This window comes from Homalodisca vitripennis, chromosome 1 (assembly GCF_021130785.1).
Source record: "Homalodisca vitripennis isolate AUS2020 chromosome 1, UT_GWSS_2.1, whole genome shotgun sequence".
In the NCBI taxonomy this organism is placed as follows: domain Eukaryota; kingdom Metazoa; phylum Arthropoda; class Insecta; order Hemiptera; family Cicadellidae; genus Homalodisca; species Homalodisca vitripennis.
The window spans coordinates 159,763,961-159,779,338 of NC_060207.1; the positions used below are offsets into that span (position 1 = coordinate 159,763,961).

Sequence of the window (15,378 nt, forward strand, 5' to 3'; positions counted from 1 at the left end):
ACGGCTCCTTTAAAACAGCAACAGTGAAAAAGATCACTGTAATAGTACCTAAAAAAGAACTTACTGCACTTCACAAAGGTTGCAACGTACATTACAAAGATAGCCAGAATGGCAAACTGATTGGACACTGATTGTTGCCTCCTGTTGTTGTTGTTCTCCTGATTGTTGTAGGAGAAAGTAATTCCCTCCCACTTTGTTTAGAAACTGTTGCTAACCCCATAGAACAATATACCTTATTGACAACTCTTTTGATGCACTAGCTTTTCATCTTCAAAAGGATATTTTTATTATTTAGAACCATCAAATTATAAAAAAATGTATTTCGTTATCCCGAACAATGTAGTTTATGCAATTTACCGGCCCCAATGTAAAGGTTTGGAAGAACGTCTAATGTAAACAAAGGTCATGGAATGAAATAATGGTTACACTACTGAAAAGATAATTAATTCCTGCATTTTGTGACATTTGGCAATGGTGCGTCAGTTACATCCCATAAATCCTGTGATTGGTTAAAAATTAAGTATTTAGTACTTTCTTCAGACTACTGTCACAAGCTTTCGTAATTATATCTTTGTAAAGCGTTTACCAAGCTTGCTACATTATAGATACAGATATATTATTTATATATATATATATATATATATATATATATATATATATATATATATATATATAAATCTGAAATTTAGAACTTCCTGAATACATTGGTGTAAATATCATCCAAGTATCTCCCCAAATATCACTTTTTGCAAAAAATCCTGAAGCGCATCAATGATGCTCTTCACACACTGATAGGGTTAAATATCAGATAAAAACAAGACCTAAGAAAAACTAAATATGATCTTACACAACAGTTATTACGTTGTTGAATAGTTTTACTGACCTTCTTCAACTGTAAAGGAAGTCATCTTATCACCGAATGGCTGAAAACTTTCATCATCTTTTAAAGCGTTAACAAATTCATCAATATTCTTTATTACATGAGGTATCTGTAACTTTTCCTGGATCAACTGCAATACATTGTCTGGCTGTAAAAATAAATAAATTATAACATTTAAAAACATATATTGTAAGTATACATTTTTATCTTATAAAAATCATACAATATTACAGGCTTGAATATTTTTTAACATGCTTACACAATTTAACAATAACAAAAATTCTACTGTAATATAAATTAATAAAAAAAAGAAGGGATTTGACGATTCATTTGGGATTGTATAGCATTTTTATGAGTCAATTCATACATTTCTAAATTAATCCTAACAATCAGTTTCTTACCTCTACACCATCGAAAGTGTCAGGGTCGACAACAGTTTGGTACTCCTGGCCAAGATACATAGTGAGACGACATGCAGAGTAGTACAGTTTTACCCGCAGACCCTTGTAACCAAATATACTCTCACTGAAACAGAAGTAGATTGAAAAATAATAGGAGTATGATAAAGTAATAATACTACAAAATATTACTTCGTGTCGATGATATTTACTACAACTCTTTAAGTGCCATCAAGTTACACTGCATGTTATATAATTTACTCCATGTAAACATAACTAGATCATATGTTAATTTAAAGAAGATATTAAGTAATTGTTATACATTCTGATTGAGTTTATACATTGAATATTTAAGGTTATCTAGTTGAATTTTGTTGATTAAAGCCTTAGTTTGTAAAAAGGTTTTCTTAGTTTCATTACAATTTTAATCAACATTTTTTGCTATACTAACTTCAATACTCTGTAATGGAAAAACTACTGAAACCTGAGAAATTTGCATGCAGCCCTGAAACAACAAATGCTTCTAAACAATGGAAACATTGGTTTCAAACGTTCAATACATTCATAGAAAATGCTGAAGTTAAAGAAGATAAGAAACTTGGAGTACTAGTGAACTTTCTATCCTATGAAAACTATGAATTTATCAGTGAGTGTAAAGATTACAACAATGCTATACAAACTTTAGAAACATTATTCATACCTAAGAAAAATGTACTTTTTGCTAGACACTTGCTTGCTAATCATAAACAACAAGAAGGAGAATCAATAAATCACTATTTGCAAAACGCTTAAATCTCTTAGTAAGGAGTGTGATTTCGTAAATGTCGATGCTAAAACCTATAGTGATGAGTCTATCAGAGATGCCTTTATTAGTGGTTTAAATTCTTCTCGAATCAGACAACGTATTCTGGAAAATAATGTTTTAACCTTGGAAAAAGTTGAAGAAATAGCTCGTTCCTTAGAGTCAGCTCAGAAACATGCGGACGCTTTAATTCCATGACTTCAGGTGTACCTCAATCATATCATATTACTACTACGTTGATACGAGTAGTAATTTAAAGATTCCTTCAGGACAAACTAAAAACTCAAGGAAGACAATTCTACTGCTGCTGCTGTATCAGCACACAGACTCCGACAGAAATGTTATTTTTGTGGAAGAGCAAGACATATTTCAAGAGATGACTGCCCTGCAAAAGATGCTATTTGTAAAGGTTTGCTCGAAAACTGGTCATTTTCTCAGAGTTTGTTTATCTAAGAATCTTAAAAATGGTAAGATAAATTCAGCCTCTTTAACAACATGTCCCATAATAACTTCAGCAGTAACACCCAAAGTATTATCTAAAGCAATTGTATCCGGAAATGTAAACGGAATTTCTGCTAAGTTTTTAGTTGATACTGGAAGTTCTGATAGTTTTATTGATAGTAGTTTTGTAAAGGCTAACAACCTTAAAACATTTCCAGAAGTCAAACAGGTGTCGATGGCATCTAACGTCACTCGTTTCACCAAATTAAAGGGTATGTTAGGGTAGATCTGTATGTACAAGACAATGCTTACAAACAAATCAAATGCTTGTAATTGAAAGGTTATGTACTGATGTACTGATAGGACATGATATCATGAAACTACATACAAATGTTACTGTAGACTTTGGGGGACCAAGATCATCTTTCTCTGTTTGTAACGTTGCTGTGCTAATGTGGAACCACCATCATTATTTCAGCACATGACTAAAGATTGTCGACCTGTTGTGACTAAGACAAGGCGGTTTTTTGGGGAAGATGAAAAATTTATACAATGTGAAATACAGTCTCTTCTGAAAGATGGTGTTATCGAGGAAAGTGTTTCTCCATGGCGAGCTCAAGTGCTCATTACCAAAAAATGAAAACCACAAGAAACGACTTGTAATAGATTATTCTCAGACAGTAAATAAATTTACATTATTGGATGCTTATCCTTTGCCCGATATCGAATCACTTGTGTTAAAAATTGCTAAATTTGATACTTTCAGTTCATTGGATTTGTCTAGTGCTTATCATCAGATACCAATTCCAGAGCATGAAAAACAACTTTACCGCTTTTGAAGCTAATGGGCAATTGTATCAGTTCAAACGCATTCCTTTTGGAGTAACCAACGGCGTGTCCGCTTTCCAAAGGACTATAAATAAGATTATTTTCAGAAGAAGGACTCGAAGGTACTTTCGCATATATTGATGATGTTACAATAGGAGGAATGGGTAAACAAGATCATGATAAAAATTTTAGAAAAGTTTATGGCTGTGGCTAAGAAATACAATCTAAACATTGAACCTGAAGAAATGTAAATTTGCTCAAGATACTATATCTATCCTTGGTTATCAAATCAAAAATAGAACTATACGTCCCGACCAGAGAGATTACAACCACTTTTGGACATGCCTCTGCCTCATGATGCTGCTTCTCTTAAACGAACACTTGGATTGTTATCATACTACTCCCAAATGGGGATACCAAGGTTTTCTGACAAAATTAGAAGTTTGGTAAGCTGTAAGAATTTTCCTATTGAACCAACCTCCATTGCCGCTAGTGATTTTCAAAACATTAAGAAGGATATAGAAAGATCATTTCTTGTGACTGTTGAACCGGAAAATCAATTGATAGTCGAAACTGATGCTTCAGGAGTTGCAATAGCTGCTACACTAAGCCAAAATGGGACGTCCTGTTGCCTTCTTTTCTAGGACTTTGTCTGGAAGTGAAAAACAAACACTCAACAGTAGAAAGAGAAGCACAGGCCATCGTAGAATCTATTAAGAAATGGAGACATTTTTTGTTAGGGAGACAATTTATTCTCTTAACTGATCAAAAAGCTTTGTCATTTATTTTTGACCAAAAACATTCTAGCAGAATTAAAAACGACAAAATCATGCGCTGGCGACTAGAGCTTTCTCCTTTCTCGTACGACATTCAATATCGACCTGGTAAAGAAAAACGTTTCTGCAGACGCACTCTCTCGGATCTGTAATGCATCTACGACTGACAACAAACTTTTTGAAATGCACCAGGGCTCTTTGTCATCCAGGAATAACGCGTTTCTATCACTGGGTACGCAGCAAGAATTTGCCATATTCTTTGAATGAGATCAAATCAATGACTTTATCTTGTCCTATTTGTTCAGAGGTCAAACCTAGATTCCACAAACAAACCAACACATTGATAAAGGCCACTTCAACCTTTTGAAAGACTCAATATTGATTTTAAAGGACCACTACCATCGTCAAGTAGAAATCGATATATGTTAAATATTATTGACGAGTAGTACTCTCGCTTCCCCTTCTCTTACCCCTGCAAAGAGATGACTTCGAGTACTGTGATAGAATGTTTGGAAAACTTGTTCTCTGTTTATGGGATACCAAATTACATCCATTTTCTGATAGAGGCAAATCATTTTTGTCTGATGAAATAAGGGCATATCTTCATCAAAAGGGGATTGCTACAAGTTTAACCAGTCCATACAATCCTGCAGGAAATGGACAAATTGAGAGGTATAATGGAATTATATGGAAGACCGTTACAATGTCACTAAATCCAAAAGGACTGGACCAACGATATGGGAGTCTGTACTTCCAGAGTCTCTACAATTCGATACGCTCTTTACTATGCACAGCAACAAACTGCACTCCACACGAGGAGAATGTTCATACATCCACGCCGATCAACTAAAGGTACTTCACTACCAGCATGGTTACTGCAACCTGGTCCAGTACTAACTAGGCGAAATGTAAAGAAGCAGCAAATACGAACCACTAGTTGATGAAGTTGAATTAGTAGAAGCAAATCCACAATACGCTCTAATTCGTTACCCCAATGGAAGAGAATCTACTGTTTCACTAAAACACTTAGCTCCCCGAGGTGATAAAAAGTCTAATGGTGACAGACTTATCCAATTGGTCGGAAAGTACAGGAAGTGGAGGATGAACATGAAGATGCATCACAAGGAAATAAGAAAGATTTTTCAAAAGACACTGAAGTTGAATCTGAACAGTTCAATCAAGAAAATAAAATAGTTTTTCTCTCGAAGAGGATCAAGAATAAGAAGGATCCCTGAACGTTTCAATGACTACCTCTTAAATTCAGTGGGGGAGAATGTTATATAATTTACTCCATGTAAACATAACTAGATCATATGTTAATTTAAAGAAGATATTAAGTAATTGTTATACATTCTGATTGAGTTTATACATTGAATATTTTAAGGTTATCTAGTTGAATTTTGTTGATTAAAGCCTTAGTTTGTAAAAAGGTTTTCTTAGTTTCATTACACTGCATATAAAAAGCAAAAAAGACTTTTGAAATATAAAAAGAGAGAAAAATAAAAAAAAAAAAAAATATAAAAAAGTATAGCTTACTAAATTTTCATTAATATGACTCTAACTAAATTGTCTACTGACATTTGAATATAATAGACAAATAAACATTAAAGAGTAAGCATATTTTAAAAACTTTCTGTAAAAAATGTTATTAAATTGTCTACTGACATTTGAATATAATAGACGAATAAACATTAAAGAGTAAGCATATTTTAAAAACTTTCTGTAAAAAATGTTATTAAATTAATTTAAGATTGTTAGGTTTTATTGATTGTTTGGTTGATAATTTATTACTCGAGTAGTAATTTAATTTTTAGGTAATTATTGTTATTGGGGCTTGTCATTGCCGTTTAATCATAAAAGTTGTAAAAATGGATTGCCTGTTAATAAATAAATAATTTAAAAGATGAACTTCAAATTATAAAATTAAGGATTTAAGAAATAGAATTATAGATATTGGCTTTAAATTGTACAGATCACGATGTTATGAATTCAAATTACATACATCTATTCTCAAATTTCCACATTAGAGTCCTATCATTTTTACGAATAGTGTAGTTTTATCCAAGGATACAAATTATTTTTCGTTTGTAGAGGGTTTGAAATGCTTAAAAATGTATTTATAGAAAGATTAAAGTTAATATCTTTCACAATAGTCTATTATCAAAAACCCTACATCTAAAACTAAATACTATGTCAAAGTCAAAGTAAAAAAATCTTTATTCGTTTTTGTTACAATGATGTAACATTTGAATAGTGTCAGTTAAACTAGCTAAAAACTAATATAAAATAAGCCTATAATAAAACTAAAATAAAACTACCTGATTTGCAAATCAAAATATTCATCTAATGAATATAAAGCCTTGTCTATCAAGTATGCCTTAAGCTTTCTTTTAAATATTTTATTTTCTGTTTCTTGTTTGATAGCAAGTGGAATGGATTTAAGAAATTTGGATCCAATGTATGTTGGTTTTTTTTGTGTAAAAATTTAGCCTATGGTGAGGTATTAAAATATCATTTTTATTACGTGTATTGTACAAATGAATTACGTTGGTCATACCAGTATTTAAGTTTTTAATTTTAGAGCACATAATTGTATCCATTATATATTGACCGTAGACAGTTAAAATTTTGAATTCCTTAAAATATTCTTTCACAGAATCATTTATCTTTAGTCCTAACATAACTCTCAGAGATTTTTTCTGTATCCGGAGAATTTCATCAAGATTTGATTTTTTCGTAGCACCATACAAACAGAGGCCATATGCAATATAAGAGTGTATATAAGAGAAATAGATTGCCCTCAATGTATCAGTGCTACAGATAAAAGACATCTTCGTCAAAGCATAAATTCCAGAGTTTAATTTTGTAATCAACAATTGTACATGTTGATCCCAATTAAGATTTTCATCAATAGTCAGACCCAAGAATTTGGTACTCTGATTTTTTATTACCACTTGGTTATTTACTATGATCATTGGCTCAATTATTTCCTTTTTTTGTTGGGTTTTAAAAGATATATAATTTGTTTTATTTATATTTAATTAAATTTATGTAATTGAAGACTGTAAAATACTTACTTATCTCCAAATATTTGATGGGACATTTCTGGCTTGAAGGATACAGAGTCATTTTCTATGTCCTTGACAGAACGAACTGTAAAAAAGTTAACAGTACTTTTTACATGGGTTACAATAAGAAAAATATACTGTAAATGTTACTTTTACCTGCTTTTAAGGAAATATCAATACATAAGTATAATAAAGTTGATGTAATCAATTTTGGATAGTTTGGAAAATATTTTTTATGTTATGCATTTAAGATAACTTCATTAAATATAGAAAGAGTATAAACAATTTTGTTATCACTAAATGTGAAATGACAAGAATCTCAAGATGAAAATTTATGCATTTTGTAATCAGGTCTAAACAAATCACTGAGGATATGAAAGTTTACAATGCTGGCCGAAGTGACATGATTGAACCAAAACAAATCGAGGACCAAAGGAACCATACCGTGGTAAGTGTTTTGGCATCTATTCTATAATCTTTATTGTAAAAGATGTAACTGGAGCGTCAAGGAATATAGCTGTCTTTTTAATTAGTTCTTGAGAAAACATTTCCTAATTTCCATTTGTTAGAAAGTAGAGAGGATGATTTACCTCATCTACCCAATGGATAAAAAAGAAATACACAGTTAAGTCAGTTAAAAGAATTTAATGTATTAAATATAGCTTCAAAGTATTTTCTTGTCAAGAGATCTACAGACATTTTTTAAGATCCACAAACAAATAAACTTAGTACTACATCTATCATCTTCTAGGTATAAGTATTCGCTCAAAAAAATTATTTGTTCTTTCATCGTTATATGTTAGAAAAGATGTAACACAACGTTTCAAGGATTGGAATCCATCCTCTTCGTCAGGTGAGGGAGGTATTAATCTCTCAAAAGTGAGGTATTAAAAATACAATACAAATACAAAAGGTAGGTATTAAAAAAATTTGTTAAATCTTTTGCAACATATAATGATGGCAAATGTCCAAAATCCTGTTATCCTTTTAAATCATCGTCAATAACAAAATTTAAATAAAGAAGTATCCTTTCAGCTGAAAGTAATGAATGAGATAAAGTTAGGAACGTTTAAGTAATGACAAATTACCTAGATGGCAATGTTGATTTATAGTAAAATGAGTTACTATAGATAAAAATTGTATGCTAATTTTACTAGTACTAGAATATTAAATATTAACTGCTAGCATATTAGGTGATTGAAATAGCTGATTAAAAAAATATGATAACATTCAAGATTTCAATTAATAAAAATGCTGTTATTCCCTAGCGTTTCCCTGGTACATCAATTTTTTAGAATGAATATTTTCAATTAAACATAAAGTAAAATAATTATATCACCATAAATAAGCATGTACCATAGCACTTTTTTTTAATTTACCTTAAAAGTTATTGCACAATAGTGGTTTAAAAATCATTGGGGACTCCATTGTACAGTTTGGGGCCAAAATATGAAAAACTATTCTTCTCTAATTTAAGTTCACTTTAGGAAAGTGAAGCCTTTTGATATCATGGTAAGTTCTGTGCTGAGACACCTCACCATGGAAAGAGAGTCTCTTGTACAAGTAGTCAGAATCATGGAGCATCAAATCCTATGCATCATGCAATAAGCCAATGTCCTGGATACATCTTCAACAGGCAGTAGATTAACGCTTCCCAGTACAGGGGCATATAGTTGAATCTCTACAAACTAAAAATAATATGAATGGTTATGTTTTGTAATCTTTGTATGTGGCCCATTTCCTCTCTAGAAATGATATTGCCAAACAAAGGGAAACAGTAATAAAATATGGAGATTATCAGTGTCTGCTCTAATTGAAGTTTTGCGGTCTCTGGAAGAAGACTTCTAACCCCATATAGACCTCTCAATCTCCCAAATCATGCTGGGACATTTATGTGACATGTTACAATCAATTATGACACCGAGTGTCTTAGCCTTGTCTTACACATCCAGACTCCCACTGTCAAGTGAGATGCTCACTCCATTATTTTTAAGAGTCTGTACTAGGTCTTGTGGTGCTGTGAGTAAAACAGTACACTTGCCTGAGTTTAGTTTTAAGCCAATAATTACTGTCCATTCTGATATCCTCTCAAGATCTGCATTAATTTAACTGCTGATCTTCTGTCATAAGGCCTGGTTCATAGGGCAAGTTTAACTAGAGGGTCTCCTGCATACAAATGGGGTGTACAGTTTTTCACAGAGCTAGCAAAGTCAACAGTATACAGGACCGACCGGCCCCAGGCAGGTCCCCTGAGGAACGCCATACAACTTTCCAAGAGGTGTGGATGTCTCACTCCCAAGTCTTAATCCACAGCCTGACTTCAAGGTACGATCTTACCAACGCCGTAACATCATTACTAAACCCATAATAACGCATCTCTGCAATCAAAATTCTGTGTCATAGAGCCAAAATCTTTAGAATAGTCGAGCATTATAAGGAAGCTATATTTCCCCTTGTCCTTGGTGTCAAACATCACTAAATAAATTTGTCAATGCATTACAAGTACTATGTATGACTTTTTCTGAAGCCCGACTTAACTTTTGGAAGTAATTTACTTCCATTCATGTTTCATGTGATTTGTTGAATTACAGTGCTATTTTCTCTAGGAACTTGGATATTGCTAGAAGTAAGGATATTGATATGGGTCTCAGGTAGCCTGAGGTAGACAGGATGTCAACTTTTGATAAAGGGCAAACAATGCTTTTCTTCCAAGCTTGTGAAAATAACCCATTATTAGTTAGTGATTCATTTATCAGACAAGTAACACCGCCAATGGCAAATGGACTTACAATTTTAATCATTTCTATTAATATTTTATCTCTACCTATAGCTTTTGACTTAATTTCATTCATTACTTTCTTTACTGTTTCTTCAGTACAAATTCTGTACATCAGTTAGTATCCAAGAAAATATACATTACCTATCAAGTTTTTCTGATTACTAACAATCAAGCGCTTTTCTCTAGGGAATGTTAACAGAATATGATTTTATTTAAACCTATTGATGTACATTAATAAAAATTACATTCCGATTAAGAGAGATAGTGCAACCATTTTTAGAGTAGTAAATCTGTTTTAATATTATACAAGGGTCTGTTCAATAAGTATCAGGACTGGTTCACTGTATCCTCAATAGTTGGAGGATTGGTTGGAGCGGTGGAGGGGGACCAGTCGGCCTCGACAAAGAGGAATTTTTATCGTGTTATTGCACAAGTTGGAGCGGACCATCAAGCAAAGCTACACTGTGAAGTTTTGCTTTAAGCTTAAGAATTCTTAGACCCTTGAACTTGGGCTTGTGGGGATGATGCCTTAAACTGCACAAAATGTTTAAGGAAGATTAGAGGTTGTCGAAGACAATCACCACGTCGGATGCCCAATGACTGCTCAAACCAATGCTCTTGTGGCCAAAGTGAAAACCGTTTTGGATAGGCAATAAGGTCAATGGTTAAACAACCATTGTCCTTATTAGTATGGAGACCGGCCTTTGAGTTAAAACCGTCCACACCATTGTAACAGAGAATTTCAATGACGAACATGTATGTGAAACTGGTGCCGAAAGTCTTGAGCGTCGAACAAAACTGTCGCAGGTGGAAATGTTGCAAGAAAATTGGAACTGCATCCACGAAGATGAAGATTTTCTCAACAATGTTATTCAACTGGCAATGAATCATACGTGTTCCAGACTTTTTCTTGTTTCCGTGGATGAATAGGGAGTTCAAAGGGCATCACTTGATTCCATTGAGGCGGTTCAAGAGGCGAAGACAAAAGTTCTAACAATATTTCAGAAGCAGACTTCCAGTGGGCTTTTGGCTTAGAGTAGCAGACGCCCTGAACTAAGTGTATCGATGCAGGTGCAATGTATTTTAAAGATTATTAAGTAATTGTGATAATACCTGCAATAAACTTTGATTTTTGGAAACAGTCCCGATACTTATTGAACAGACCCTTGTAAATTCCACTTGTATATCAATGGATAATGGTATTGTAAAATATCTATAAAAAATATATTTATCAAAGCAAATATAGTATGATTGCTAATAGTGACCTACATCAATATAAGACAAAACATCGTCTACATTTCTTCAAACTACAAGAAGACATTACTCTTTTTATTAATATTAAATTTAATGAAAAGCTACTACATAACTCACCAAGTTTAAATTCCAGAACTTCATTACTATCACACACAAACTCTCCTTCTCTGGATCCAGCAATATCAACCTCCATCTAAAAAAAAATCAGAAAACTTAATTATTTTAGAGCTCTATAATTTATGACATTTCTGTAATATGACCTAATTCTGCAAAACAAATTTCAGAATCCAGCTACAAGATTTTGTACACACTTTTAGAACAGGGACTTCTTTTTTACAACATAATCATCAACAATAGCATTATCTGATCTCCAAAAAAATTACAATAAAATAATGCATTAAAACATTACCTATTCAACAATTGGCATATCACTACTGAATAACACAAATCGGTATCAATTTACAATAACGTGACCATGGAAAGGTATGTTCATTTTTTTTCCCCTGAAAACTACAATTTTTCCTGAAAACAATAGTGAAGAAAAAATTCGTCGGCAACGAAAATCAAAGGAGTTACGATTTTTTTGAAAACTCTGTTTTTGACAGTATCTCTGGCAATTTTACTGAAATGATGCTGACAAGTACGTTAATTCTGTCAACGATGCCTGCCCGCTGCGCAGTGCTGCGCACTGCTTGCTCTTTTAGAAAAAAAATTAACTCGAGCTTGCAAAAGTCGAATCCCAGATCACGTGATGCCCCTGATCCTTAACCCTCCAAGTGTTGTTCGACAAAATTTTGTCGGTTATTTTCCATTTTTAACGCAATAATGCCCGAAAGGCATCAATATAATACAATAATATACTTTCCCCCCAGTTTATATGCACCTGTGATAATAATACTTGGCTATAAATGCCCAACCCATGAAAAAAAGTCCATTTTTCATGGTCACGGTATTGTAAATAAATACCCACAAATCAATTACAACTAGGTAGGTTAACCATTTTTTCACAAATAACATGATGATAATTAATACCGGAGAACTGACTCTTCAAATACAGGAAGATTTTCTATAAAGGAAGATGCCTTGTGAGAAGAATGATATTTAATATTTTTCTTGAAAGTTATAATTTTCTTTGCCTTAACCCTTTAAGTGCTGTAAACATATCAAGTGGACCCGGTTTTTATATTGGATTGGCACTTAATCATAACCATCATGATACTGATTAATTATTTTGAACAATTAACTTAAATAATCTATATCAACAGCTGTAAACACTCTAAAATAATACATGTAGGATAATATTTCAAGTTTACATAAGTAATTCTGATTATTAAAAATGGCAGTCAATTTTAGAAAACTACACGATGTTGCTTTTTCGTGGCTTCAACATGTTGGACTCGTACCAAAAAACCCATTATGTGAAATTTGTGGGAAAGAAACAACTGTAACTGTGAGAGGAGTAAATAAGGTCGTCTTCAGTTTTCCTAATTTTGGTTATAATAATTTGTTTGATCACTGTAAATATGAAATTTATATTTTAATTTAAAACATATGATTGTTATTGAGGACTATAGGTACTTTTATATCGATTGATAGTCTAGGATTTGAGATGCGAATATTAGGTATCGATGACTATATTCTTCGATATAAAAAACTGGGTCCGCTTATCGTACCCTACCCATCAAGTTTGCAGCAATCAGGTACTTAAATGCTTATGATATATATATATACTCCTTGTTTTTGTGGTGAAACCGTAGATCATATCATAATGCTTAATGTATGATGTGACTTGTTCATCTTTGTCTATTGGCTACAAAAGATCCACTTGCACTATGGACAAACATACTGTATACATACATATATGTTTGGTTGAGGTGAGGAGGAGGAACAGATTGTGGGTAGGGTACGATAAGCGGACCCGGTTTTTTATATCGAAATTGGCAAAAGATATTACTTAATCATAACCACCGATATAATCAATCGATACTGATTAATTATTTTGAACAAATAATTTAAATAATCTATATCAACAGCTGTAAATACTTTCAAATAATACACGTAAGGTAATATTTCAATTTTTCATATAAGTAACATATGATTATTAAAAATGGCAGTCAATTTAAAAAAAACTACACGGCATTGCTTCGAAAGATGATAAGACATATTTTACGTGGCTTCAACATGTTGGACTCGTACCGAAAAATCCATTATGTGAAATTTGTGGGAAAGAAACAACTGTAACTGTGAGAGGAGCAAATATGATCGTCTTCAGTTATCCTAATTTTGTTTATAATAATTTGTTTCATCAATGTACTAAATATTAAATCCATATTTTAATTTAAAACATATGATTGTTATTGAGGACTGTAGATACTTTTATATTGATTGATAAGTCTAGGATTTGAGATGCGAATATTAGGTAGCCTATCGATGATTATATTCTTCGATATAAAAAACCGAGTCCGCTTATCATACCCTACCCCAGATTGTTTTCACCTGCTATTGTCATAGCCTATTTTTCCACAAGTACAAATTACTCTAAATAACAACACAATAAACTTGTAAAGAATACTCTCAGGTGGGCCACTGACCCTCAGGTAGATCTCACAAGTCAAGTTGTTAGGTTAGGTCAATTTTCGTTAGTGTATTTTTTGCATCAGCAGGTCTTTCCGGTCACCTATCATTAATTTTCAATACTTTCCTAACTAAAATTAGTGATAGGACAGTAATTATAGTTCATATTCCAGAACATTTTAAAGGTGGTTTTAGAAGTTTAAGCGAGTCTTACTAAAATCTATATTTACCTTTCATTTACATAAATATAATAATCGAGTTGTCGCTAATTCATTTTAAACTGTACAAAAGATTATGCAAAATAACTTAGCCTACGACAAGGCACATTAAGTTGCCGTTTAGTTGTAAAGAAAAACTCACCGTAATTTAATTTAAAATCCTAGTATCTAATAATTAATTACAGTCAACAGTATAAGTTCAATGGCTGTTACTTTTTACGGTTTTATTTATATAAAATTTAGGTTCGAAATCTCATTTACCCGTATCAAAAAGTACTAAATGAATAAATATTTCACACCAAAACCACAACAGCAAGATCTATTGAGATCAAAAACGAAATGTCTACAGTACACTCAACGAAAACGAAAGATAGCATAGGATCAGAATGGACTTAAGACATAGAAGAAGACATATGGCGGGAAAATAAACAAAAAGTTAAAGACCAACGTCCAACACAGATCAGCTGATCAAATTATCGTAAAGCTTTGATTAGTCTAAGATTGGGTAATGTTCAATCTGTTTTAAAAATTGAACCGTTGTTTTTGTACGCTGTCTAGCGGCGAACGGAGATACAGCAATTATAAAAGATTGAGTTAAAACTCTGCATAAAATATCTACTGATCCCAATAAGATATATGTTCATCAGAGAGAGCAATGAGAAATATGTGTGGTGTATAACTCTCGCCGACACACTGTACACCCCTTTTCAGAGCTTGGTATACTAATTGCAACTTCCATTTTTGACGTGACAACGTCTTAAATTAGGTTGCGGCTCGGAGTCACTCATGAAAAAGTGTAACGCCCGGTAACGTTACGATGCCCGTCCAGTGGGTCCGCCGCACGGGATCCGCACGGGATAAAGCAGATAACTGTGGGTCCGCCGCACGGGATAAAGCATATAACTATGTTTATTCGTGAAAATGTGGAGTGCTTAGATTCGTCATTTACAACAACTACAACAATAAAGGTAAATAATTGTACACTGATATTTCATTATCGTAAACTATGATTGATTGATTAATTGTTAGATTGACACAAAAGTTGAGAAACTGAGTTTATAGGTTATGTCATACTATTGACAAATGTTGATAGTGTTAAGTAAATTATTAGTTTAAATCACTCTGCAATCAATCGTAATTCAATCGATTGAGAAGAAACAGCGCGTATTGCTAGTCAAACATTTAAAATAACAAATTATAACCTCTAACCTGTCATAACAGTGCGACCAAACAAACGAACTAAACCGACCAATCACCACGCGCGGAGTTAGAATTTAACTGTGTTTAGCAAGAATTTCAAATTCCAATTTTAGTAAATGTTTTATTCAACTTTACCATTTACAATAACAAATTTTAATTA

The 15,378-nt window shown here is 32.7% G+C and overlaps 1 protein-coding gene across 1 annotated transcript in view; it reads right to left on the minus strand.

Moving 5' to 3' along the window:
- Positions 1 to 14,419, minus strand: part of LOC124375211 (histone acetyltransferase type B catalytic subunit) — a 28,164-nt gene extending 13,745 nt beyond the window's left edge. The window contains exons 1-5 of the mRNA XM_046833329.1: positions 14,161 to 14,419; positions 11,344 to 11,419; positions 7,203 to 7,278; positions 1,282 to 1,405; positions 884 to 1,028 (exon numbers count right to left, since the gene is read on the minus strand). Of these exons, the coding sequence (XP_046689285.1) occupies positions 884 to 1,028; positions 1,282 to 1,405; positions 7,203 to 7,278; positions 11,344 to 11,419 (421 nt within the window). The 5' untranslated portion in view covers positions 14,161 to 14,419. The remainder of the gene's footprint in view (positions 1 to 883; positions 1,029 to 1,281; positions 1,406 to 7,202; positions 7,279 to 11,343; positions 11,420 to 14,160) is intronic.
- Positions 14,420 to 15,378: the final 959 nt, after the last annotated feature.